The sequence below is a fragment of the Pseudophryne corroboree genome, chromosome 2, assembly GCF_028390025.1.
Source record: "Pseudophryne corroboree isolate aPseCor3 chromosome 2, aPseCor3.hap2, whole genome shotgun sequence".
In the NCBI taxonomy this organism is placed as follows: Eukaryota; Metazoa; Chordata; class Amphibia; order Anura; family Myobatrachidae; genus Pseudophryne; species Pseudophryne corroboree.
The window spans coordinates 138,463,295-138,488,780 of record NC_086445.1 but is presented as its reverse complement, the minus strand read 5'-3'; the positions used below and the strand labels follow the sequence as shown (position 1 = coordinate 138,488,780).

General features: G+C 47.4%; 1 protein-coding gene across 1 annotated transcript in view; it reads right to left on the bottom strand.

Annotated features, from left to right (window-relative positions):
- The window catches only part of LOC134990638 (WD repeat-containing protein on Y chromosome-like), a 146,993-nt gene extending 126,716 nt beyond the window's left edge, over nucleotides 1-20,277 (bottom strand). Inside the window, exons 1-3 of the mRNA XM_063950709.1 lie at nucleotides 20,124-20,277; nucleotides 18,456-18,507; nucleotides 17,901-17,970 (exon numbers count right to left, since the gene is read on the bottom strand). Coding sequence (XP_063806779.1) covers nucleotides 17,901-17,970; nucleotides 18,456-18,507; nucleotides 20,124-20,277 — 276 coding nt within the window. The remainder of the gene's footprint in view (nucleotides 1-17,900; nucleotides 17,971-18,455; nucleotides 18,508-20,123) is intronic.
- Nucleotides 20,278-25,486: the final 5,209 nt, after the last annotated feature.

The window sequence follows — 25,486 nt, the reverse complement described above, 5'->3', positions numbered from 1 at the left end:
CGGGTGCTCCTTCCAGCAATTGCAGGGGACGTGCAAATGGTGGAAGGCGCAACCTCTTCCCGTCCAGTGGCCCTCATTCCGAGTTGATCGGTCGCAATGCGAATGTAGCAGAGTTACACACGCTAAGCCGCCGCCTACTGGGAGTGTATCTTAGCTTCTTAAAAGTGCGACCGAAGTAATCGCAATATTGCGATCACAAACCTCGTAGCAGTTTTGGAGTAGCTTCAGACTTACTCTGCCTGCGCGATCAGTTCAGTGCTTGTCGTTCCTGGTTGACGTCACAAACACACCCAGCGTTCGCCCAGGCACTCCCACCGTTTCTTCGGCCACTCCTGCGTTTTTTCCGAAAACGGTAGCCTTTTCAGCCACACGCCCCTAAAACGCCGTGCTTCCGCCCAGTAACACCCATTTCCTGTCAATCACATTACGATCGCCGGAGCGATGAAAAAGCCGTGAGTAAAATTACTTTCTTCATAGCAAAGTTACTTGGCGCAGTCGCAGTGCGAACATTGCGCATGCGTACTAAGCGGATTTTCATTGCGATGCGATGAAAAATACTGAGCGAACAACTCGGAATGAGGGCCAGTGTTGGGAAGGTCAGGCATCGCAACCGACACAATTGCACTCTCCTTGGGGATTTGTGATTTAGAAGAACGCACAGTTCTTTGCTGTGCTTTTGCCATCTTAACTCTTTTAAGTTTTCTAGCAGGAGAATGACTGCTTCCATCCTCAGGTGAAGCTGAACCACTAGCCTTGAACATAGGCCAGGGCCTCAGCCGTTCCTTGCCACTCCGTGTCGTAAATGGCACATTGGCAAGTTTACGCTTCTCCTCAGACGATTTTGATTTAGATTTTTGGGTCATTTTACTGAGCTTTATTTTTTTGGATTTTACATGCTCTCTACATTTTTTTGGATTTTACATGCTCTGACATTGTGCATCGGCCTTGGCAGACGACGTTGATGGCATTTCATCGTCTCGGCCATGACTAGTGCAGCAGCTTCAGCACGAGGTGGAAGTGGATCTTGATCTTTCCCTATTTTACCCTCCACATTTTTGTTCTCCATTTTTTAATGTGTGGAATTATATGCCAGTAATAGATCAACGTATAATACTGGTGGTCACTGGTCAGCAAAACTCTGCACTGTACTCCTCCTATATAATATACTGGTGGTCCCCAGTCCCCACAATAAAGCAGTGTGAGCACAGATATATGCAGCACACTGAGCACAGATATGGAGCGTTTTTCAGGCAGAGAACGTATAATACTGGTGGTCACTGGTCAGCAAAACTCTGCATTGTACTCCTCCTATATAATATACTGGTGGTCCCCAGTCCCCACAATAAAGCAGTGTGAGCACAGATATATGCAGCACACTGAGCACAGATATGGAGCGTTTTTCAGGCAGAGAACGTATAATACTGGTGGTCACTGGTCAGCAAAACTCTGCACTGTACTCCTCCTATATAATATACTGGTGGTCCCCAGTCCCCACAATAAAGCAGTGCGAGCACAGATATATGCAGCACACTGAGCACAGATATGGAGCGTTTTTCAGGCAGAGAACGTATAATACTGGTGGTCACTGGTCAGCAAAACTCTGCACTGTACTCCTCCTATATAATATACTGGTGGTCCCCAGTCCCCACAATAAAGCAGTGCGAGCACAGATATATGCAGCACACTGAGCACAGATATGGAGCGTTTTTCAGGCAGAGAACATATAATACTGGTGGTCACTGGTCAGCAAAACTCTGCACTGTACTCCTCCTATAATACTGCTGGTCCCCAGAATAAAGATATTTGCAGCCCCCTGAAACAAAGTGAGAGGACGCCAGCCACGTCCTCTCACTATCATTTCCAATGCACGAGTGAAAAATGGCGGCAACGTGCGGCTCTTTATATAGAATCCGAATCTCGCGAGAATCCGACAGCGGGATGATGACGTTCGGGCGCGCTCGGGTTAACCGAGCAAGGCGGGAGGATCCGAGTCGCTCGGACCCGTGAAAAAAAAGGTGAAGTTCGGGCGGGTTCGGAGGATCCGAACCCGCTCATCACTATTATATATTATATATATATGCAAACATGAACGAGCGGCACTCACAGGACTTACATAAATGAATGGGATCTCAACCCATCAATTGCAACGTTCGGTATTTATTACAACCGTCGTCAGGCTATACCTGACGACGGTTGTAATAAATACCGAAACGTTGCAATTGATGGGTTGAGGTCCCATTCATTTATGTAAGTCCTGTGAGTGCCGCTCGTTCATGTTTGCATATGATTCAGGGGAATTCCCTATTTGAGAAGGCACCGGGCATTTATTTTGAATAACTAACTGGAGTGCCGAATGCATATTGATCTATATATATAATATATATATATATATATATATGCTGCCCAGGGCGCTCCCCCCCCCAGCGCCCTGCATCCTGCAGCCGATGGTGTGTGTGTGTGTGGGAGCAGGGAGTGCAGCGCTACCGCTGCTGCTCCCTCCCTTTCGCGGCACACTGGCGGGGTGAACATACCCAGTGTTCAGGCACCTAAGTATGTCCCCCCGCCAGTAATCTACCTATTATATATATATATATGCTGCCCAGGGCGCTCCCCCCCAGCGCCCTGCACCCTGCAGGCCGATGGGGTGTGTGGGAGCAGGGAGCGCAGCGCTACCGCTGCTGCTCCCCCCTGCGGCACACTGGCGGGGTGAACATACCCGGTGCCCGGGCACCTAAATATGTCCCCCCGCCAGCATTTTAGACCCTCAGCAACATGCCCCCAGGGCACTCCCCCCCAGCGCCCTGCACCCTGCCAGAGACGTTGGTGTGTGGGAGCCTGGAGCGCAGCGCTACCGCTGCTGTTACCTCCGTTACTGAAGTTTTCTGCCGTCACTGAAGTCTTCTTTTCTTCCAATACTCACCTGGCTTCTTTCTTCAGGCTTCTGTGAGGGGATTGACGGCGCGGCTCCGGGAACAAGCAGCTAGGCGCACCAAGTGATCGAACCCTCTGGAGCTAATTGTGTCCAGTAGCCGAGAAGCAGAGCCTTTAAACTAAGAAGAAGTAGGTTCTGCTTTTCTCCCCTCACTCCCACGCTGCAGGGAGCCTGTAGCCAGCAGGTCTGCCTGAAAATAACAAACCTAGCATAAAGTCTTTCAGAGAAACTCAGGAGAGCTCCCCTAGTGTGTGACCCATCACTCCTGGGCACAAAGTCTAACTGAGGTCTGGAGGAGGGGCATAGAGGGAGGAGCCAGTTCACACCCAGTTTAAATCTTTATAGTGTGCCCAAGCTCCTGAGGATCCGTCTATTCCCCATGGTACTTTTGGAGTCCCCAGCTTCCTCTAGGACGTATGAGAAATTAGAGATCTACTGAATGCATGAAGGAGGGATTTCAGCAGGTATCAGTGATACCTGCTGCGATCCCTCCATTGTCGCACGCACCAGCATCCCTCACAGGTTTCTATGGGGGATGTGATGCTGCCTGATTTACCAATATCCGGAATGCAAATCATTCCCGATATTATTCCCCGCAGCTACTGCAATTCAGTCCATTGTAACCTATGGGCTACACATAGTATTTCTGACTCTGGAACCCTCCCCCGAAGTAACCTCTGTGCGTATGTGGTCTAAGCTGACCGTGCATGCGCAGATGTCCCGGCAGAGACCACAGCACATCGCAGGAATGGGCTCCTTTCGGAGCCCCTGTCCCTGCCTATGCTGTATTATACATTCAGGGAGGTAAGATCCCTCCCAGGTCGCATTCAACATGCGCTACATGATAAATGGGCCCCTAAAAGTTGGTCTCCGCTGACAGAATTTATGTGCACTACATTTTCCAGCAGGGCAAGATAGAACTGCAGCTGCACTAAATCTATATGACACCAGTGGTCGAAGTGGAAATTTTGAAGTGTGGGTATGGAAAAGTGAAGGCTGTTATTAAGCGCGTGCGCTCCTGAAAAGGGGGCATGCCCTTAAGTGTAGTGTACCACACCATATACCTCTTATACACATTATTCACCACAATAGTAGGACCCCTTATACCAGTACTGGTGTTCCTTACACATTATGCTACATGGAATGAGCCAAAATTCACACGGAATGAGACAAAATTCACATTATGCCACATGGAATGAGACAAAATTTGCACGAAATGAGAAAAAATTCACATTATGCCACATGGAATAATACGAAATTCACACAGAATGAGACAAAATTCACATTTTTCCACACAGTATGAACCAAAATTCACGCAGAATGAGCCAAAATGCACATTTTGCCCCACAGTATGAGCCACAATTTAGGGACAGGGAGAGTGACCGAGGGACATAGGGACAGAGAAAGTGACAGCAGGAACATAGGGACAGGGAAAGTGACAGCAGGGACATAGGGACAGGGAGAGTGACAGCAGGGACATAGGGACAGGGAGAGTGACAGCAGGGACATAGGAACAGGGAGATTGACAGCAGGGACATAGGGACAGGGAGAGTGACAGCAGGGACATAGGGACAGGGAGAGTGACAGCAGGGACATAGGAACAGGGAGATTGACAGCAGGGACATAAGGACAGGGAGATTGACAGCAGGGACAGGGAGAGTGACAGCAGGGACATAGGGACAGGGAGATTGACAGCAGGGACAGGGAGATTGACAGCAGGGACATAGGGACAGGGAGAGTAACAGCAGGGACATAGGGACAGGGAGATTGACAGCAGGGACATAGGGACAGGGAGATTGACAGCAGGGACATAGGGACAGGGTGATTGACAGCAGGGACATAGGGATAGGGAGAGAGACAGCAGGGACATAGGGACAGGGAGAGTGACAGAGAGAGGGACAGCAATGACATACAGAAGGGAGAAAGGCAGCAGTGTAAAATTACCTAATCAGCGGTGTGGAGGAGACTGTGATTTGCGGTGTGGAGGATGAGGAGGTTGTGGTCAGCAGCGATGCTGTGCTGGCTGTGGTCGGCGGCGGATGAGGAGGCTGTGGTCAGTGGTGCAGAGGCCGTGGGCGGCGGTGCAGAGGAGACTGTGCTGTGGGAGGCGGCGGTGCCGAGCAGGAGGCTGTGGTCATGGATGGGAAAGAGACAGCGGGCTATATCAAATCTGCCACTGACCAGCAGCCAATCAGGAGCGGCTGCGGCTGATTGGCTGCCGGTCGTGGCAGATTCAATAGCGCTGAATTTTAAATTCTGCGGCGGCGGGGGCCTCAATCAGTGCTTGAAGTGGCGGCATGCCATACCGGTGTATACCAGCCCACTTCGAGCACTAGATGACATTGTGTGTAACAATCAGCATGAGACCACACACAGAGCATAAAGGTTGGGGGTATGGGCGGTTGAGCAGACAGGGACAAGTGCTTTAGTGAAGTGGTAGTGGTAGGGGAAGGTCACTGCTGTCAGCTTGATGCGTGTGGGCTGGATGCTGTCAGTCATGTCTCAGGGCAGCGTGACTTTGAGGCTGTACCTTAGTGCAGGAGGATGGATTCCTCCTGTTCTTCTCCCCATCTCTGTAATTGTGACGGAAGGGCGGCCGGGAAAGCAGGCAGATCGCTCTTGAGCGGTGGATTTAAACTGTCCAGTCTCGGCATTGCTGCTGGGCGAGCTGCGGTGGCTGGCAAGTGTGCTGACGTGATGTGCCCTCCCATGCAGGTAGCATCAACACACGCTGCTGTTATGTCAGGAGGTGATTTTCCTGCTCAGCTCAGGGATGATCGGCTGCGCGGCGTAGAAACTAAAAATGAGCGCCTGAAATTTTTCGGGTTTTGTGTTTTGGTTTTGGGTTCGGTTCCGCGGCCGTGTTTTGGGTTCGAACGCGTTTTGGCAAAACCTCACCGAATTTTTTTTGTCGGATTCGGGTGTGTTTTGGATTCGGGTGTTTTTTTCCAAAAACACTAAAAAACAGCTTAAATCATAGAATTTGGGGGTCATTTTGATCCCAAAGTATTATTAACCTCAAAAACCATAATTTACACTCATTTTCAGTCTATTCTGAATACCTCACACCTCACAATATTATTTTTAGTCCTAAAATTTGCACAGAGGTCGCTGTGTGAGTAAGATAAGCGACCCTAGTGGCCGACACAAACACCGGGCCCATCTAGGAGTGGCACTGCAGTGTCACGCAGGATGTCCCTTCCAAAAAACCCTCCCCAAACAGCACATGACGCAAAGAAAAAAAGAGGCGCAATGAGGTAGCTGTGTGAGTAAGATTAGCGACCCTAGTGGCCGACACAAACACCGGGCCCATCTAGGAGTGGCACTGCAGTGTCACGCAGGATGGCCCTTCCAAAAAACCCTCCCCAAACAGCACATGACGCAAAGAAAAAAAGAGGCGCAATGAGGTAGCTGTGTGAGTAAGATTAGCGACCCTAGTGGCCGACACAAACACCGGGCCCATCTAGGAGTGGCACTGCAGTGTCACGCAGGATGGCCCTTCCAAAAAACCCTCCCCAAACAGCACATGACGCAAAGAAAAAAAGAGGCGCAATGAGGTAGCTGACTGTGTGAGTAAGATTAGCGACCCTAGTGGCCGACACAAACACCGGGCCCATCTAGGAGTGGCACTGCAGTGTCACGCAGGATGTCCCTTCCAAAAAACCCTCCCCAAACAGCACATGACGCAAAGAAAAAAAGAGGCGCAATGAGGTAGCTGTGTGAGTAAGATTAGCGACCCTAGTGGCCGACACAAACACCGGGCCCATCTAGGAGTGGCACTGCAGTGTCACGCAGGATGGCCCTTCCAAAAAACCCTCCCCAAACAGCACATGACGCAAAGAAAAAAAGAGGCTTTTTACTGATATTTGGTGTTTTGGATTTGACATGCTCTGTACTATGACATTGGGCATCGGCCTTGGCAGACGACGTTGCTGGCATTTCATCGTCTCGGCCATGACTAGTGGCAGCAGCTTCAGCACGAGGTGGAAGTGGATCTTGATCTTTCCCTAATTTTGGAACCTCAACATTTTTGTTCTCCATATTTTAATAGGCACAACTAAAAGGCACCTCAGGTAAACAATGGAGATGGATGGATTGGATACTAGTATACAATTATGGACGGGCTGCCGAGTGCCGACACAGAGGTAGCCACAGCCGTGAACTACCGCACTGTACTGTGTCTGCTGCTAATATATAGACTGGTTGATAAAGAGATAGTATACTCGTAACTAGTATGTATGTATAAAGAAAGAAAAAAAAACACGGTTAGGGGGTATATACAATTATGGACGGGCTGCCGAGTGCCGACACAGAGGTAGCCACAGCCGTGAACTACCGCACTGTACTGTGTCTGCTGCTAATATATAGACTGGTTGATAAAGAGATAGTATACTCGTAACTAGTATGTATGTATAAAGAAAGAAAAAAAAACCACGGTTAGGTGGTATATACAATTATGGACGGGCTGCCGAGTGCCGACACAGAGGTAGCCACAGCCGTGAACTACCGCACTGTACTGTGTCTGCTGCTAATATATAGACTGGTTGATAAAGAGATAGTATACTCGTAACTAGTATGTATGTATAAAGAAAGAAAAAAAAACCACGGTTAGGTCACTGGTATATACAATTATGGACGGGCTGCCGAGTGCCGACACAGAGGTAGCCACAGCCGTGAACTACCGCACTGTACTGTGTCTGCTGCTAATATAGACTGGTTGATAAAGAGATAGTATACTACTAATATTATATACTGGTGGTCAGGTCACTGGTCACTAGTCACACTGGCAGTGGCACTCCTGCAGCAAAAGTGTGCACTGTTTAATTTTAATATAATATTATGTACTCCTGGCTCCTGCTATAACCTATAACTGGCACTGCAGTAGTGCTCCCCAGTCTCCCCCACAATTATAAGCTGTGTGAGCTGAGCAGTCAGACAGATATATAATATATATAGATGATGCAGCACACTGGCCTGAGCCTGAGCAGTGCACACAGATATGGTATGTGACTGAGTCACTGTGTGCTGTGTATCGCTTTTTTCAGGCAGAGAACGGATTATAAATAAAAGTGGTGGTCACTGGTCACTATCAGCAAAACTCTGCACTGTACACTACTGAGTACTCCTAATGCTCCCCAAAATTAGTAAATCAAGTGTCTCTCTAATCTATTCTAATTCTAAACGGAGAGGACGCCAGCCACGTCCTCTCCCTATCAATCTCAATGCACGTGTGAAAATGGCGGCGACGCGCGGCTCCTTATATAGAATCCGAGTCTCGCGATAGAATCCGAGCCTCGCGAGAATCCGACAGCGTCATGATGACGTTCGGGCGCGCTCGGGTTAACCGAGCAAGGCGGGAAGATCCGAGTCGCTCGGACCCGTGAAAAAAAACATGAAGTTCTGGCGGGTTCGGATTCAGAGAAACCGAACCCGCTCATCTCTACTAGAAACAGCATGGAAGGGCCGAAGCAGGACCAGACCAGGTGACAGTGTAACAGGGGGGGGAAAAAGTGGACGGTGAGGCGCAACTAAAAAAAATGTTTTTTGTTAAACTTAATTGGCTTCAATTAAAAAAGTAGGACTAAGCGCTCGGGCCCCTGTTTTTTGTGCGCCTATTGGGGCCCCTCCCTCTCACCGGGCCTGGAAGTAGACAGTGTAAAAACAGAGGGGAGAGAGGGGGGGGGGAGGGAGAGATGAAGCCAGCCGGAGATACACTTCCATACTACAGCAGAGCACAGGTATTTTATGGGGGCGGGCACTTCACTGCATTAGGCTCCGCCCCCTAAATAACCAAAAATCGCGGCACTTTCACCGGGAGCCGGCGGACACTGCAAGCAGGGTAGGGGCAGAGCAGGCAGGGCCAGGCTTGGTATATCCCCCCTCCTGCTACATCCTCCGTTTCTGCAGGGTGGTTTCCAGGCTGGGAGGAGGAAGTGGAGCCACTGCGGGAGGGGCGGAGCCACTACGGGGGAGGAGGTGGCGCCATGGAGGAGTCTGGGACCACACAGACAGATGAGGAATCAGGAGGTGCTGCTGCTGCACACACGTCAGCTGTAAAGTGCAGCAGCGGTATTTCCGCTCCTCTACTACAGTTGATAGACGCCTCTCTCTTTTTTGCGGGGGGCGAGCTGCCCCCTTGCCCCCCCCCCCCCATTCTGACGCCCCTGGCTGGTAGTATACTATCTGTGGGAGCTAGTGGTATATACTCAGTGTGGGTGCTGGTATACTCTGTCGGAGGGCTGGTAGAATACTCAGTGTGGGTGCTAGTAGTATACTCAGTGTGGGTACTGGTATACTCTGTGGGAGGGCTGGTAGTATACTCTGTGTGGGTGCTGGTAGTATACTCAGTGTGGGTGCTGGTATACTCTGTGGGAGAGCTGGTAGTATACTCTATGTGGGTGCTAGTAGTATACTCAGTGTGGGTACTAGTATACTCTGTGGGAGGGCTGATAGTATACTCTGTGTGGGTGCTAGTAGTATACTCTGTGGGAGGGCTGATAGTATACTCTGTGTGAGGGCTGATAGTATACTCTATGTGGGTGCTGGTATACTCTGTGGGAGAGCTGGTAGTATACTCTGTGGGTGCTAGTAGTATACTCAGTGTGGGTGCTAGTAGTATACTTAGTCTGGGTGCTAGTAGTATACTCAGTCTGGGTGCTGGTATACTCTGTGGGAGGGCTGGTAGAACACTCAGTGTGGGTGCTAGTAGTATACTCAGTGTGGGTGCTAGTAGTATACTCAGTGTAGGTACTGGTATACTCTGTAGGAGGGCTGGTAGTATACTCTGTGTGGATGCTAGTAGTATACTCAGTGTGGGTGCTGATATACTCTGTGGGAGGGCTGGTAGTATACTCTGTGTGGATGCTAGTAGTATACTCAGTGTGGGTGCTGGTATACTCTGTGGGAGAGCTGGTAGTATACTCTATGTGGGTGCTAGTTGTATACTCAGTGTGGGTGCTAGTAGTATACTCAGTGTGGGTGCTGGTATACTCTGTGGGAGGGCTGGTAGTATACTCTGTGTGGGTGCTAGTATTATACTCAGTGTGGGTGCTGGCATACTCTGTGGGCGGGCAGGTGCAGTGGTCTGTGCATCTACGCCGGATGCATCGCTTGCGTTGCATGTTGGGGGCTGGACTTCCTGGTGGGCTGCTTCTTTGCATTTCCCACGCCACTTGTGTCATGGAGAATTGCAGAATTTAAACAGACCTCTAAATTGTGGCACTCTCCCTGTCCAACGATCAAGAGATAGCTTTCTCATGGACAAGTGGAATAGCCTCCCATCAGAGGTGGTAGAGGCTGAGACAGTAGAGCAATTTAAACATGCATGGGATAGACATAAGGATATCCTTACAAAGAAATAAGGATCAACTAAGTTTTGAGATACAAATATGGTTAAAAACAGGGCAGACTAGATGGGCCAAGTGGTTCTTATCTGCCGTCAAATTCTATGTTTCTATTCCTGATTCTATGTGTGACGACTTACTATACAAATACACACTTTAATATCAATCATTTAATACAGTCGTTCCCAAACTCACTGTATTAAGGGGAGATCTCACATGGAGCCAGCAGCTGCCATAGCTGTCCCTGGCTGTGGTGTATGGGCAACAACACCTGCAGCTGTTGAAATCGATATCTGCAAGTGTCGGAACGGTCAGTGCTACTGACCGTTCATACATTAACTGCACATCGGTGCGCCATATTTTAGATAGCAGCGCCGATATAGACAGGGGCGCATAGCCTGCACGCTCCGCGCTGTAATACATGGGGGAGAAGCAGTATCAGTGCACATTATTCTGATATCACTTCTCTCCCATAGCCATTCTACCACTCAAGGAGCACTAACAGTCCAGGTTTTAAAGATATCCATGGCTCAACACAGATTGTTCAATCAAGTTCACTGAGGTACTAATTAAGTCACCCGTGTCCAAGCATGGATATCCGAAAACCTGGACCTGTAATGCGCCTTGAGGACCGAGTTTGGGAAACTCTGACTGATATATAAACAGCTACTCATTCCCTATCAGGGCACCCCTAATAACAGCAGCATTGTAGGACATTGATTAGCATTACTGCCCGGCAGGGCTGGGTCCCAACCAAGGAAGTAGGTCCTCCCAGTCAGCCAGTACATAAATGCTATGTGTGGAATCGACTGTCCATAATGATCTGTAACCCTACAGGATTCTGCTTACTATGCGCAAAAATAATAATCCAAACACCAATATTAGAAGTGCTGTCTTAATGTTCCAAACTTGATTTATCAGTAGAATGAAATTGTAGGGCTGCAGTATAATTTATTATTATTATTTATTATTACCAGTTACTTATATAGTGCACACATATTCCGCAGCGCTTTACAGAGAATACTTGGCCATTCACATCAATCCCTGCCCCAGTGGAGCTTACAATCTATATTCCCTACCACATGTACATGCACACACATTCACGCTAGGGTTAATTTTGTTGGGATCCAATTAACCTACCTGTATATTTTTGGATTGTGGGAGGAAACCGGAGAACCTGGAGGAAACCCACGCAAGTACAGGGAGAATATACAAACTCCACACAGAGCCATGGTGGGGATCGAGCCCATGACTGTGAGGCAGTAATGTTAACCATTACACCATCTGTAAACTCACTTTTATTATTCTGTTAGCCTTCTTATGGCGTAATGTGGGTTTACTATATTTTTAAATGTTTTAATACATTCGACTATTATCAGGCCTGGCACTAGCCGCTCAGCAAAGGGATGCAAAGCAGAGAGGCGCCAGGCTGGAGATGTGCTCTCCCTGCTCTGCATCCCTGTGCCGAGCTGATGTCCCTGCTCCTGCCGGCTGCTGAGCCTGGAACACTCTATGACAAGCAGCGGCGCCGGCAGCATGAACCCTCCCCTGTGACAGCACAGTGTGTGGACCTAAAAGGGGGTGGAGCTACGTGGGAATAAGGGGCGGAGCTTCACGGGACCAGGCTGCAGCCTGATACACAGGAGGATGAGCTGCCAGACTTCCTTATGTGGGTGGAGAGTGAGTGAGTGAAAGTGTGTGTGTGTGTATATACAGTATCTGTGTATATGTATGTGTGACTACGTATGTGTGTAATGTATGTGTGTGTGTGTGTGTGTGTGTGTGTGTATGTATATGTTTGCATGTGTGTGTGTATGTATGTGTGACTGTGCGGCATAATGTGTATAAGTGGCACTGCTACGGTGGGCATTACGCGTGTAAGCATCACTACTACAGGGGGCATTGTGTATAAGCGGCACTACTACAGGGGACGTAACATGTGTAAGCATCACTACTACAGGGGGCATTATGTGTGTAAGCTTCACTGGTACAGGGGGCATTATGTGTGTAAGCTTCACTGGTACAGGGGGCGTTACGTGTGTAAGCATCACTAGTACAGGGGGCATTACGTGTGTAAGCGTCACTACTATAGGGGGTGTTACGTGTGTAAGCGTCACTGCTACATGGGGCGTCTTGTATAAGCATCACTGCTACAGGGGGCGTTACGTGTGTAAGCGTCACTGCTACAGTGGGTATTGTGTATATAAGTGGCATGTGGCAGTGTGTATATTTGCGCTCGCCCCGCTGTCGGAAAGCCGGCGTTCAGGGATCCCGGCGCCGGTATGCTGGCCGCCGGCAACTCATACTACACCCATCTTATCATACTATCCCTTTAAACTGGGACACTTATGAATTCCACAGGTTCTGTGGCTAATTAAAACCAGGTGAAATGCAAACTTGAAGGCAGCCAGCCACAGAACCTGTGTAATTCATGAGTGTCCCAGTTTAAAGGGATAGTATGGTAAGCTTATGTATATATATATATATATAGAGAGAGAGAGAGAGAATGCAAATATATGAATGAATAAATAAATAAAACAGAATGCCTCATGTTCAAAGAATGTTTGAGCTAGGTGGTTTGCATGGTTAGCTGGTACCGTATGATTCTAAAAACATAGCTTCCTGTTTTTCTGCTTATTACTATTTATAAAGTCACTAGTTACCAGTCTGTCAAAATGATGGAACGACATAACAGTAATGTCAGCGCCAGAGGCTGTGCACGCCCAAACGGAGTAACACTTGAATTGCCTTGTCGGGTACATGAATTCCTCCCATAGAGGTGAGGAGCATCGTTAGCCTTTTATTATATAGGCTCACCAGCTGTTCATTTGGGCGTTCTCGTTTACACAATGCAAGCCATGCATCGGTAATGACGTCATTATGTCAACCCCCTTTTCATCCCCTTGGGGTATGTTTATTAAAAGTCTAATTACGTAGTTTTCCTATTTCCCACCTGATGAATACCTATGTTAAATTACATCTTCCTAACGTATTGGAAAGTAAGAGAATAAGTGATGTGTCAGTCAGTCAGTGAGGGCTTTTGAATTTATACTGTGAATATAGATTACCGTCTAACTTTCACATTTCTTTTTTGATATGGCTCTACTGCCACCTACTGTCTAAAGTCATAACTTAATCATATTTGTCATGTTTTTTTCAGTTGTGTGACGTGGAAAAGAAGCTATAAGATGGACTCTGAAAAAGTCTTTAGAATCAATTAATGACATGTGTGTACATCTTTATTCTCAGCAATTTCTAAATGAACATATAGAGGTAAATTTACTTAGGTGGGAGTTTTATAGAACTGGTGGATGTTGACCACTGCAACCAATCAGATTCTACTTAACATTTATCTAGCTGTCTCTAAAAGATAATAGATAGAATCTGATAGGTTGCTATGGGCAACATCACCAGTTTTTGAAGAAAAAAAAACTCCTACTTTAGTAAATTGACCCCATTGTTTGTGTTCTAATTTTCATATACAGCAAATATAGAGGGCACAAAGTGGTGCTCCAGAATAAGGTGTACAGCAGTCTGGGTGAATTTATTTATTTTATTTATTTATTAGCAGTTTCTTATATAGCGCAGCATATTCCGTTGCGCTTTACAATTAGAACAACAATTATAGAACAAAACTGGGCAAAGACAGACAGACAGACAGACAGAGGTAGGAAGGCCCTGCTCGCAAGCTTACAATCTATAGGGAAATAGGCATTGATACACAAGGATAGATGCTACCTGTCACATAATGGTTCCCCAGGTTGCTAGGTTCTTAATGGGTTGTATATGATATGATCACCCAGCAATGTTGGAAGACAAAACGTGAGTTTCTGTGGACTGTACAGAGGGGATGTAACTTGATAGGGAAGCTGTGAAGGTTATGTGTGTGGGTCTGAAATTTGGTAGGCTTGTCTGAAGAGATGAGTTTTCAGAGAACGTTTAAAGGTTTGGAGACTAGAGGAGAGTCTTATTGTGCTTGGGAATGCATTCCACAGAGTGGGTGAAGCCCGGGTAAAGTCCTGTAATTTTGAGTGGGAACAGGTAATACATGTGGATGAGAGATGCAGATCTTGTGCAGAGCGGAGAGGTCTGGTAGGGAGATATTTTGAGATGAGTGAGGAGATGTATGATGGTGCAGTTTGGTTAATAGCCTTGTATGTAAGTAAAAGTATTTTATATTTGACACGGTAGAATACCGGTAACCAATGGAGGGACTGACAGAGCGGATCAGCAGATGAAGAACGTCTGGCGAGGAAGATTAGCCTTGCAGCTGCATTTAAAATGGATTGAAGTGGTGATAGCCTATGTTTGGGAAGACCAGTAAGGAGACTATTACAATAATCAATGCGGGAGATGATGAGTGCATGGATTAGAGTTTTTGCAGTGTCTTGTGTAAGATAAGGGCGTATTTTGGATATGTTTTTAAGGTGCATGTAACATGATTTAGAGACAGATTGAATGTGTGGAACAAAGGACAGTTCAGAGTCAAGGGTGACACCTAGGCAACGAGCTTGTGGGGTGGGGTGGATAGTTGCATTGTCAACAGTTATAGAGATATCAGGTTGGTAACTACTCTTAGCTGGTGGGAAAATAATTAATTCGGTTTTGGAAATGTTGAGTTTGAGGTGGCGAGATGACATCCAAGATGAAATGGCAGACAGGCATCCAGTGACACGAGCCAATACTGGTGGTGACAAATCTGGGGAGGATAGGTAGATTTGAGTATCATCAGCATACAAATGATACTGAAATCCAAAGGAGCTGATTAGTTTACCAAGAGAGGAGGTATAGATTGAGAAAAGCAGAGGACCTAAGACTGAGCCTTGCGGTACTCCAACTGATAGAGGTAGAGAAGAGGAGGTAGAATCAGAGAAGTGAACACTGAAAGAGCGATTAGATAGGTAGGATGAGAACCAAGAAAGGGCTGTGTCCTGAAGACCTAGGGATTGTAGTGTTTGTATGAGAAGAGAGTGGTCAACAGTGTCAAAAGCAGCAGAGAGTGAATACTAGTTCCACCCAAACAGAACAAAATAATGAACAAAATGAAGAGAACATTTCTCTTGGGTGAATACCTGACAGGAAAACATAAAAAGAGAGCAACAATTGTGTAATAATGTCACAACAATAGATAAAGTAAATCAAGTAAAGACATTAAAATTATTTTTTTCAGGGTTTGCTGTTAACCCCTTAGGCTTTCTGCTCAGGTGAAACTTGATTGTGCAGTATTAAAGGTCTTTTTAAGGCACCCCTATAAATAGTAACATCCAACAGGTGCAGATTTATCAAACTTTCCACAGAACAAATGGAGATGCTGCCAATTAGATTCTAGCTATAATTTTACAGACAGTACTGGATAAATAAAAGCTAGAGGCTGAGTAGTGGTTGTGCAACACCCCGGGGATGGCGGGGGTCTAAGTGGTTGGAAGAGGTATCACAGATGTTCGGTGGCTAGATGATTGACCTTCCACCCTGCCGTACCTTGTTCGTTGTATCAGACTCAGAGAGGTAGGATAGATTGAAATGCAACAGGGACCCAACGATAGTGACCCAACGATAGCAACAATTATTGGGCCTTATTAGTTTGCAGCAAGAATTGGACAATCGCAATAATGAAAATGGAAGAAAACTATTACAAGAAAATCACATTTAGCTACCGCTCACATTACACTGGAACATTCAATAATTTAATTGTTTCAATCTAATCACAGATATATGCATATTCCAAGAAAAATTACATAATAAAAACAGTGAAGATGGTGATTAAGAATATAGGGTTAGATGTATTAACCTGGAGAAGGCATAAGGAAGTGATAAACCAGTGATATGTGCAAGGTGATTAAGGCACCAGCTAATCAGCTCCAATATGTAAATTAACAGTTAGGCTCTGATTGGCTGGTGCCTTTATCACCTTGCACATGTCACTGGTTTATCACTTCCTTATGTCTTCTCCAGGTTAATACATCTGTCCCATTGTTTGCAACATCAGTTACTACTTTTCTACATCTTTGAATGTAGGGCATACGTATGTTTTACTGGTGGCTGGGATCCCGGTTGTCATGATACCGACAGCAGGATCCCAGCCACCAGTATGCCAGCAGCAGGGCGAGTGCTATGAAGAGATGGCGTCAGCATTGTGACCGCCAGGATCCAGTCAGGCGGTCTCGTGATTGTCTACCGAATGTAGATAGTTTCAATTGCCGAGGCAGTAAGAAAACCAAGAAGAGTAAGCCTCTTTTTGGGACACACTTTTTACTAACATTGCTGTCTGCAATACAGGATTTCTTATTTGCATCTATTGGCTGTGATATTTATTTTCTTCTCAAGCAGCACAATATACGTGATAAATGTGATGCCTATGCAATAAATTCCAAATGCAATTTTATATTGCCTGATTTCTTTAATGATCATCGCTTGGTAAAAAAAAAAAAAAAAAAAAATTTAAACTTTTTGTATTGTACTTTTGTGCGTTTACTAACTACTAATAAAACATTCCACGACTCAAACACACTAGCAGCAGCGGCAGAACCTGAGATAAGAAGACACAGATCACAGGGGTCAGCCAAGCGTATTCTCTACTGCTAGGGGTCCTACAAGGTGTTGCTTAGAGTCAATAGCAGAGGCTGATGAGCCCAGACAGAAGTCATGCTAGTGAGTGCAGCAAATCGCTGTCCTTGCCCAGAAATTCCTTGGTGGAACCCTGGCTGTTGTAAAGAATCCCCAAAAATTAGGAGATTTTATTTATAATGCAGGGGAGTTGGAGATAAGAGCTTCAAATGGAACTCTTCCTCAGTATCCGGGAGGGTAGTCAACTATGCACTGATTCTGAGTCAGACACAAGTGGCAATGAGGACAGTACTCTCAGATTTCAGCATACTGCGCATGCGCCAAAGAAAGCCGCAACAACATATTTGCCAAATCACACTTAAAACCCATGGCTGGAGTTCACACGAGTGCATACGGTTTATATCTGTCCTTCGGTGGACCACGATCTCTGTGAAATGGGTGTTTCTGGGTGTTAACTGGAAGGCGAACATGCAAGCATATGGCACCGATCCATGTCACGTGAGTGTGCCAGAGTACTTCCATGCTCACTCACAGTGTGTGGAGATGGGACGTCTGCTTCTGATGGGTCTTTTGTATCAGCATGGGGCTGGTGTAAGCTCCAATACTAGTCTACGGCTTTAACAGCAGTGGGTGGGATAGGATTCTCCATGCAGACCCACAGATATTTAGTAAACACAGGCAGGTTCTCACATTGCTATAATGTAATAAGCAGGCAGAGATGTCCACGGATGTGTCTGACTCTGAATGTGCCTAAGTGCCCTGTATAAGGACATGTTTTTCAATTAATAAATGACTCTTAATGTGTTTGATATGTACTGTTGGGATATGTTCAGGATGCTGGTGTTCTGGATGCTAGCAGCCAGAATGCCGACGTCGCAGTACAGACATCAGTGTTAATGCCGACACCAGAATCCTGACAGCTGACATCCTGAACATAAGTATGTAGAGTTATTACGCAGGGGGGGGGGGCTGTGTTTATGCACCACCGGGGAGGGTTAGGGTTAGGCTGCTGGAAGGGTGAGAGGTAAATATACTTGCCAGACATCTGTAGTGATTCGTACCATCGGAATGCCGTTGTCTGTCTTTTGAACGCCGGCATCCAGAGCTCCAGCCACCCGTGTCACACCCGTACTGTGAATAAGAAAAGTATATAAAACATGGCATACTGTTTTCATATTCTTCTACATTATAATGCTAATATTAAAATGATGAAACCTTTCAGATTAATTGTTGCAGTCCCAGGTATTTAAGGCTTGTGAAATTTGGTTCTTCATTCTCCATCCGTTGTGGGACTACAAGTCCCAACATGTCTATAACCAGGGGGGATTTGTATTAAAATGGGACATACTAATAGAATTCTGCCTACAGGGACCTCTCCCATTCACAATAAATAACTAAAGAGAGGTATTTTTCCTAGAGGCTCTGGAAATAGATCGCCAGTATTACAGAGCTGGGTAGTTATACATTTTGTATACATGCCAATACATTACTCAGTTTTAAATGAAACCGAGAATAAAACCATTTGTATCCTTTTTAAGGAGTGTTTAGAAATAACATGCGAGGTTAATGTTTTCTGGCTCGTACAGTAGCAGATGCCAGACACTGGGTGCAGTTACAGGAATTCTTGCAGCATGAGCAAATCCACCCAGGGTTTGAGGAGTAAGAATACTGTAAATAAGACATATAAGTAATGTTACTGTAACTAGTCATAAAGTGGTCTATTTACTAAGCCTTGGAGAGAGATTAAGTGGAGAGACAAAGTAAGAGCCAATCAGTTCTTAACTGCCATGATTTTGCAAAATGACAATTAGGAGCTGATTGGTTCATACTTTCTCTCTCTTCAATGCTTAGTAAATAGACCCCTCAATAGTCATTTAGAGATATAGAACTATACATAATCTATTTTTCTAGGACTACTTGTTTGTGTAAACAAAAGCTTGCCACACTTTCCGAGTATTTAACATCACATTATCACATTTGTGTCTGTTGTTATGAAGTTGTTTCAGTTCCTTTACTCACTAATTTGATCTTAACTGCTATTCCTTTACAGATTTCTGTTGTCTTTAAAAGCATTACTGATAAAGCTGGATATAGTATACTTCCATTGGCAAGAGATTATTTTGTTTGTATCAGAATCAGCTTTATTGGCCAGGTATACTTGTGTATACTAGGAATTTTTCTTTGGTTTGTTATACTATACAACAGCCAAGTAGGTAACAGATAGGTATACCTTAGGGACACAGGTGAGTTACATGTACGTCTTGTCAGTCAATGGGCCTAATTCTGAGTTGATCGCAGCAGCAATTTTGTTAGCAGTTGGGCAAAACCATGTGCACTGCAGGGGGGACAGATATAACATGTGCAGAGAGAGTTAGATTTGGGTGGGGTGTATTCAAACTGAAATCTAAATTGCAGTGTAAAAATAAAGCTGCCAGTATTTACCCTGCACAGAAACAAAATAACCCACCCAAATCTATCTTTGTTGCCCGCTTTTTAGCTCTGGACAGGTACAGGTCATGGACTGAGGGAAGGTTGGCACCGATGATCTTCTCTGCGGTTCTGACCACCTTTTGGAGCGTGCATCTGTCCCTCGTGCGGAGCCGTAACATACCAGTATTGAGGAGCACAGTACCGAGTCCACAATCGCGGAGTAGAAGAGGAGCAGAAGCCTCTGTGGGATGTTGAACTTCCTTAGTTGCCTGAGGAAGAACAACCTCTGCTGCGCTTTCCCGACAGTGGCGTCAGCGTTGGACCCCCATTTAAGGTCCTGGGAGATTGTGACCCCCAGGAACTTGAAGGAGTCCACTAGCGATACCACACTGTCAGCAATCGTTTGTGGAGGTGCACTAGCTGACTTCTTCCTGAAGTCCACTATCATCTCGACAGTTTTGAGGGGGTTGAGCTCAAGGTTGTTGTGGCTGCACCACTGGGCCAACCGGTCCACAGTCGATTCGTACCCGTCCTTGATGAGGCCGATGACGGTGGTGTCATCGGTGAAATTGATGATCTTTAGTGATTGCGCCTCTCAGGTGCAGTCATTTGTGTACATGGAGAAGAGCAGGGGTGAGAGGACACAGCCCTGAGGGGCCCCTGTACTAATGGACTGCGCGTGAGAGGTGAATTCCCCCGCTTTCACCACCTGTGTCCTATCTGTCAGGAAGTCTACTATCCAGGAACAGGTAGCTTCAGGGACCCCTAGCCGAAGTAATTTGGGGTGGAGGATGCTGGGGACGAATGTATTGAAGGCCGAGCTGAAATCGACAAACAGGACCTCGCGTAGGTACCGGGAATGTCTAGGTGCTGTAGCATGTAGTGCAGGCCCAGGTTGACTGCATCGTCGACACAGCGATTCGATCGATAGCCAAACTGTAGGGGGTCCAGTTGGGGACCAGTCACAGTTTTCAGGTGATTCAAAACCAGACGCTCGAACGTTTTCATGACCACAGACGTCAGTGCTATTGGCCTGTAGTCATTCAGGTTCATGATAGAGGGTTTCTTGGGGACTGGGACGATAGTGGACCTTTTGAGGCAGGAAGGGACTTTCTGTAGCTCCAGCGATTTGTTGAAGATCTTGGTGAATATGGGGGCGAGCTGACCCGCACATTCTCTCTGGGCAGATGGTGACACTTTGGCCAGGCAAGCTGGCCAAGAGTAGTGTGGGTGACACAATGGCACAGTGGGTAGCATATCTGCTTCTCAGGATTGAGGCTGTTGGTTATATTACAACCATAGCACGATCAATGTGGGGTTTATATGTTTTCTCTGTGTGCACTTGGGTTTCCATGAATATACTGGTCAGTTAATTCCTTTCTAACAAAATGGGCCCTAATGACAAATATGTAGACATTACAGGCCTGAATCTCAGTAGTACGCCTCTGCGGTCACTCTTCCATATAACTACAGTATGGTATTCTAAATACTTCCATATGCCAAGTGTGCAGAAAATAGTGCAATTGGAAATTGAAGCCTATCCTGCCAACTGGGGGTGGGATGTAATGCCGCCCGTGTTTGCTGGACGCGCGGGTTGTCGGTCAAACTCTGAATTTTTTTAAAGGGGCAGTCATTTACAAGGCATGGTTTTGCCTTGTAAATGGCCGACCCCTTTAAAAAAACATCCAAGTTTGGCCAGCAACTCGCACGTCCCGCCCAGGGTATATGTCTGCAGATGCAGCCTCATCATTAGTATCTGGACTTGCACAAGTACCATACTAGGTGCAAAACATCCATCAGAAAGAGACGTCCATTAAACGCTACAATCAGGCATAGAATTTGGATTATCCATCCAGTTCACTCCCTCGAAACTCCCACAAAACAGGGCTGTTTCTTGCAATTGTATGGTCTCCATCCAGTTACCTCCCAGAACAGTCGATTTCACAGAAAGTGTAGTCCGTCAGCTGGCAGATGAATCCATTCACAGTAGTGATCTTCGTCAGTGTAAGCCTGATCCGATGAATGCAAAGTCGCTGATTGCTATGTATGACTCCGATTTAGATCCTAATAGCACAGGGACTGACGTGAATGATTAAACAATCTGTAAAGCTCTACAGGCTCTATAGAAAGGGTATCAGTGATCCCTTTGTTGTACTGTAGTATAATTTAAGTTAGTGATATTTTTAATAGAACAAAGACTACCATGGTGTAAACACCAATGTGTCAGTTTAACATAACACACTGCACTGAAATTAACACATAAGACATATGATATGCTTCTCAGTTTATTGGGACAGCTTAATGAAAATCTAGATATACATTTTATATATATCTCCTATATAATAGCCCAGATCTGTGACTTTGTGACTCATTTGCTAACGCTGGGCGGAGTCACAACACTGGGCGGAGTTAGTCAAATGAGTCACAGGTCTGGGCAAATCTATAGGAGACTAGGAGCAGAAGCAGATAGTATGGCCATGGCACAGGCAGGGGTGCATATCTCCCAGCTTTCTTCAGGCAGACAGGGGTGCATACCTCCCAGCTTTCTTCAGGCAGAAGGAGGGACACACGCATGGCGAAAAGGGGGCGTGGCAAACAAAAGGGGGCGTGGTTTCACGGGAGGGCCCCCGTTTGAGGGGGCATGCCCAGCGCTCTGTGAGCTGCTGGCATGCCTCCAGGGGCGGATTATGAGTCCGGGGGGCCCAGGGCACTTGAGACAGGGGAGCCCTATCTCATTGCTGTGCCTGCTGTGGGGTTGGGGCGTGGCCTAATCGCGGGATGCGTGACCACGCCCCCTTATACAAATTCCGGGATTTTTTTAATATGGAATTTTGGCCCCTCAGCTAGGGCTAAATCCAGAGGAGGTGGTCGCTCCCCCCTACACACCCGCACAGGCAGAAGAAAGCAGGGAGACTGCTGCCTCCCTGCAAGACCACAGACCTGCCAACACGCAGCAGCGTGTGCTGACTGTAGCTCAATGCTGCCGCTGTTGCTGGCAGGACGGGGGAGCTTCTGAGCTGGGACAGAGCTACTCCAGCCGGGGGGCCCCCTAAAACTGTGGGGCCCATGGTACGTACCCCCTGCCCCCCCCCTTAATCCGGCTCTGCTGCCGGAACCCCGGGACAGATGGGAGGTATGGGGGTGTGTGAGGGGGTATGCCGTACAGACAGACGGGCACCGGCTCACTGTGTGCTTGACCCTCCACATCAGCATACTCAGCAGGGTCTCTCTGGCGCGGAGGAGCGTCACTTTCTAGCACACTCCACGCTTCTTAGCTGCAGTTTTGTAGGGCACCTGCCGCTGTGCAGTTTCCGTACTGCCTCTGTTATCTCCAGCCCCGGAAACCCCACCGCTAGCTGCAGCGCTGCCGCATGCAGTGAGGTGCGCCCAGCTCCTTCACACACTTTAGCCAGCGGGTAGCGCTGCAGAAGTCCGAGCTGCTTGCAGGCTCCGACCCCCTCCTCCCTCCAGCCGCAGCGTCTCCTGGGAGCTAACCAGTCACTCCCAGTCTCCCCTTACCACAGTGCCCGGCAGCCGCGAGGTCCGCGCCGTGTGCATGCTATGACCCCCTCCTCCCTCCAGTCGTAGCATCTCCTGGGGGCTAACCAGTCACTCCCAGTCTCCCCTTACCACAGTGCCTGGCAGCTGCGCGAGGTCTGCGGTGTGTGACTGAGAGGGGGGAGGGATGCTGATGGGCAGAGGAAGCAGGACTCCAGCCTGAGAGAGTCAGCCACGCCAAGTCTCCATCAGCAGCAGAACCCAACAGGTTGGAGTGGAACAGCAGCAGCCAGCAGCAGTGACTCCGGTAAGACACATCTGTCTGTCACCCATGGCCTTGCCCTGTCACCCTTATCCTGGCCCTTTCACCCTTATGCTGGCCCTGTCACCCCTGTCCTGGTCCTGCCGCCCCTACCCTGGCCCTGTCACCCCTATCCTGTCCCTGTTATTTCTGTCCTAGCCCCGTCGCCCCTGTCCTGGCCCGGTCGCCCCTGTCCTGGCCCCGTCACCCCTGTCCTGGCCCCGTCACCCCTGTCCTGGCCCCGTCACCCCTGTCCTGACACTGTCACCCCTGTCCTGGCCCCGTCACTCCTGTTCTGACCCTGTCACTCCTGTCCTGGCCATGTTACTGCATGCCCTCCAACTACCTTTTTGGCAGGTACAGTACCCGCAGCGCCTCCAGACCCCCCCTCAATGCACCACACCTCCGCACCTTCCCTTCACCACATGCGGCACTCCACCCCTCCCCCACACGCTTTGCCTCCAGACCCCCTACACCAACCGTGGCTCCCACTCCTATGCCCCTCCACCACCCACAGCACCTCCAGACCCCCTCCACCATCCACCCCCCATATATGTCTCCCCCCACACCTGCCCCTCCACCACCCACAGCACCTCCAGACCCCCTCCACCATCCACCCCCCATATATGTCTCACCCCACCCTCCCCCACCCATGGCACCCCCGCACCTGACGCGCCTCCGGACACCCTTCCCAATCCGCCGCACCACCTGTACCTGCCCCTCCCCTACCCACGGTGCCTCCAGACCCCCTACCCCACCCCTGGCACCCCCACCCCTTCCCATCCCACAGCACCTACGGAACCCTTCACCCATCCGCAACATCCCCGCACCTGCCCCTCTCCCACCCGTGGCACCCCTGCCACTCCCCCACCTACAGTGCCTCCGGACCCCTTCCCCATCTGCAGCCCCCACTCCTCTGCCCCTCCCCCACTCGCAGCACCTCCTGACCCTTCCCCATCCGGGGCCCCCCCTCGCTTCCGCCCCCCCCCCTCCACCCGCAGCATCTACAGACACCATCCCCCATCCGCAGTCCCCCCCGCACCCGCTACATTCTGTACATCGTGCCCTGCAGGTGCTGTTCACGCCGTCGCAAGGGCAGCGCCTCCTTCACCATCGCACGCCCTTTCATTGTGCAATATTTAACCACTAACAAAGAAATGCAGGTAATACTCCATATAATACAAATATTGAACCCCAGAAAGGTATGCAAGGGTTAAGGGGGCGTAGCCCCTTGCGACGGTGTGAAGAGCGCCCGTAGGGCGCGATGAAGCACCTAGTGTATATATATATATATATATATATATATATACACAGGTTGAGTCTCCCTTATCCAAAATGCTTGGGACCAGAGGTATTTTGGATATGGGATTTTTCCGTATTTTGGAATAATTGCATACCATAATGAGATATCATGGTGATGGGACCTAAATCTAAGCACAGAATGCATTTATGTTACATATACTCCTTATACACACAGCCTGAAGGTCATTTTAGCCAATATAATTTATAACTTTGTGCATTAAACAAAGTGTGTCTACATTCACACAATTCATTTATGTTTCATATACACCTTATACACACAGCCTGAAGGTCATTTAATACAATATTTAATAACTTTGTGTATTAAACAAAGTTTGTGTACATTGAGCCATCAAAAAACAAAGGTTTCACTATCTCACTCTCACTCAAAAAAGTCCGTATTTCTGAATATTCCGTATTTCGGAATATTTGGATATGTCATTTAATACAATATTTAATAACTTTGTGTATTAAACAAAGTTTGTGTACATTGAGCCATCAAAAAACAAAGGTTTCACTATCTCACTCTCACTCAAAAAAGTCCGTATTTCGGAATATTCCGTATTTCGGAATTTTGGATATGTCATTTAATACAATATTTAATAACTTTGTGTATTAAACAAAGTTTGTGTACATTGAGCCATCAAAAAACAAAGGTTTCACTATCTCACTCTCACTCAAAAAAGTCCGTATTTCGGAATATTCCGTATTTCGGAATATTTGGATATGGGATACTCAACCTGTATACACACACACACACACACACACACACACACACACACACACACACACAGTAGAATTGAGGGTGGAAAAAAGTTTTAAGAGAGTCACACAAAGCAATTTATCTTCAGTGATGTAATCCCAATTTATTTTTATTGCAACATCAACAACAAAAGTATCCGGTAAGACGAATAAAAATGGGTACATAATATATTGGATACTGTATGCCCTACACTAAATTATATGCATACTAGAAGTTACAGGTGACTTCTGCGACCATACAAACACCAGTGGGAGTAAGAAATAAAGCAGCCATTATTCTGCAGATTAGCTTTGCTAGATACCAACTAGTCAGTCTTTGGCATTAGCTCACGAAAACCAAAATATATATATATATAT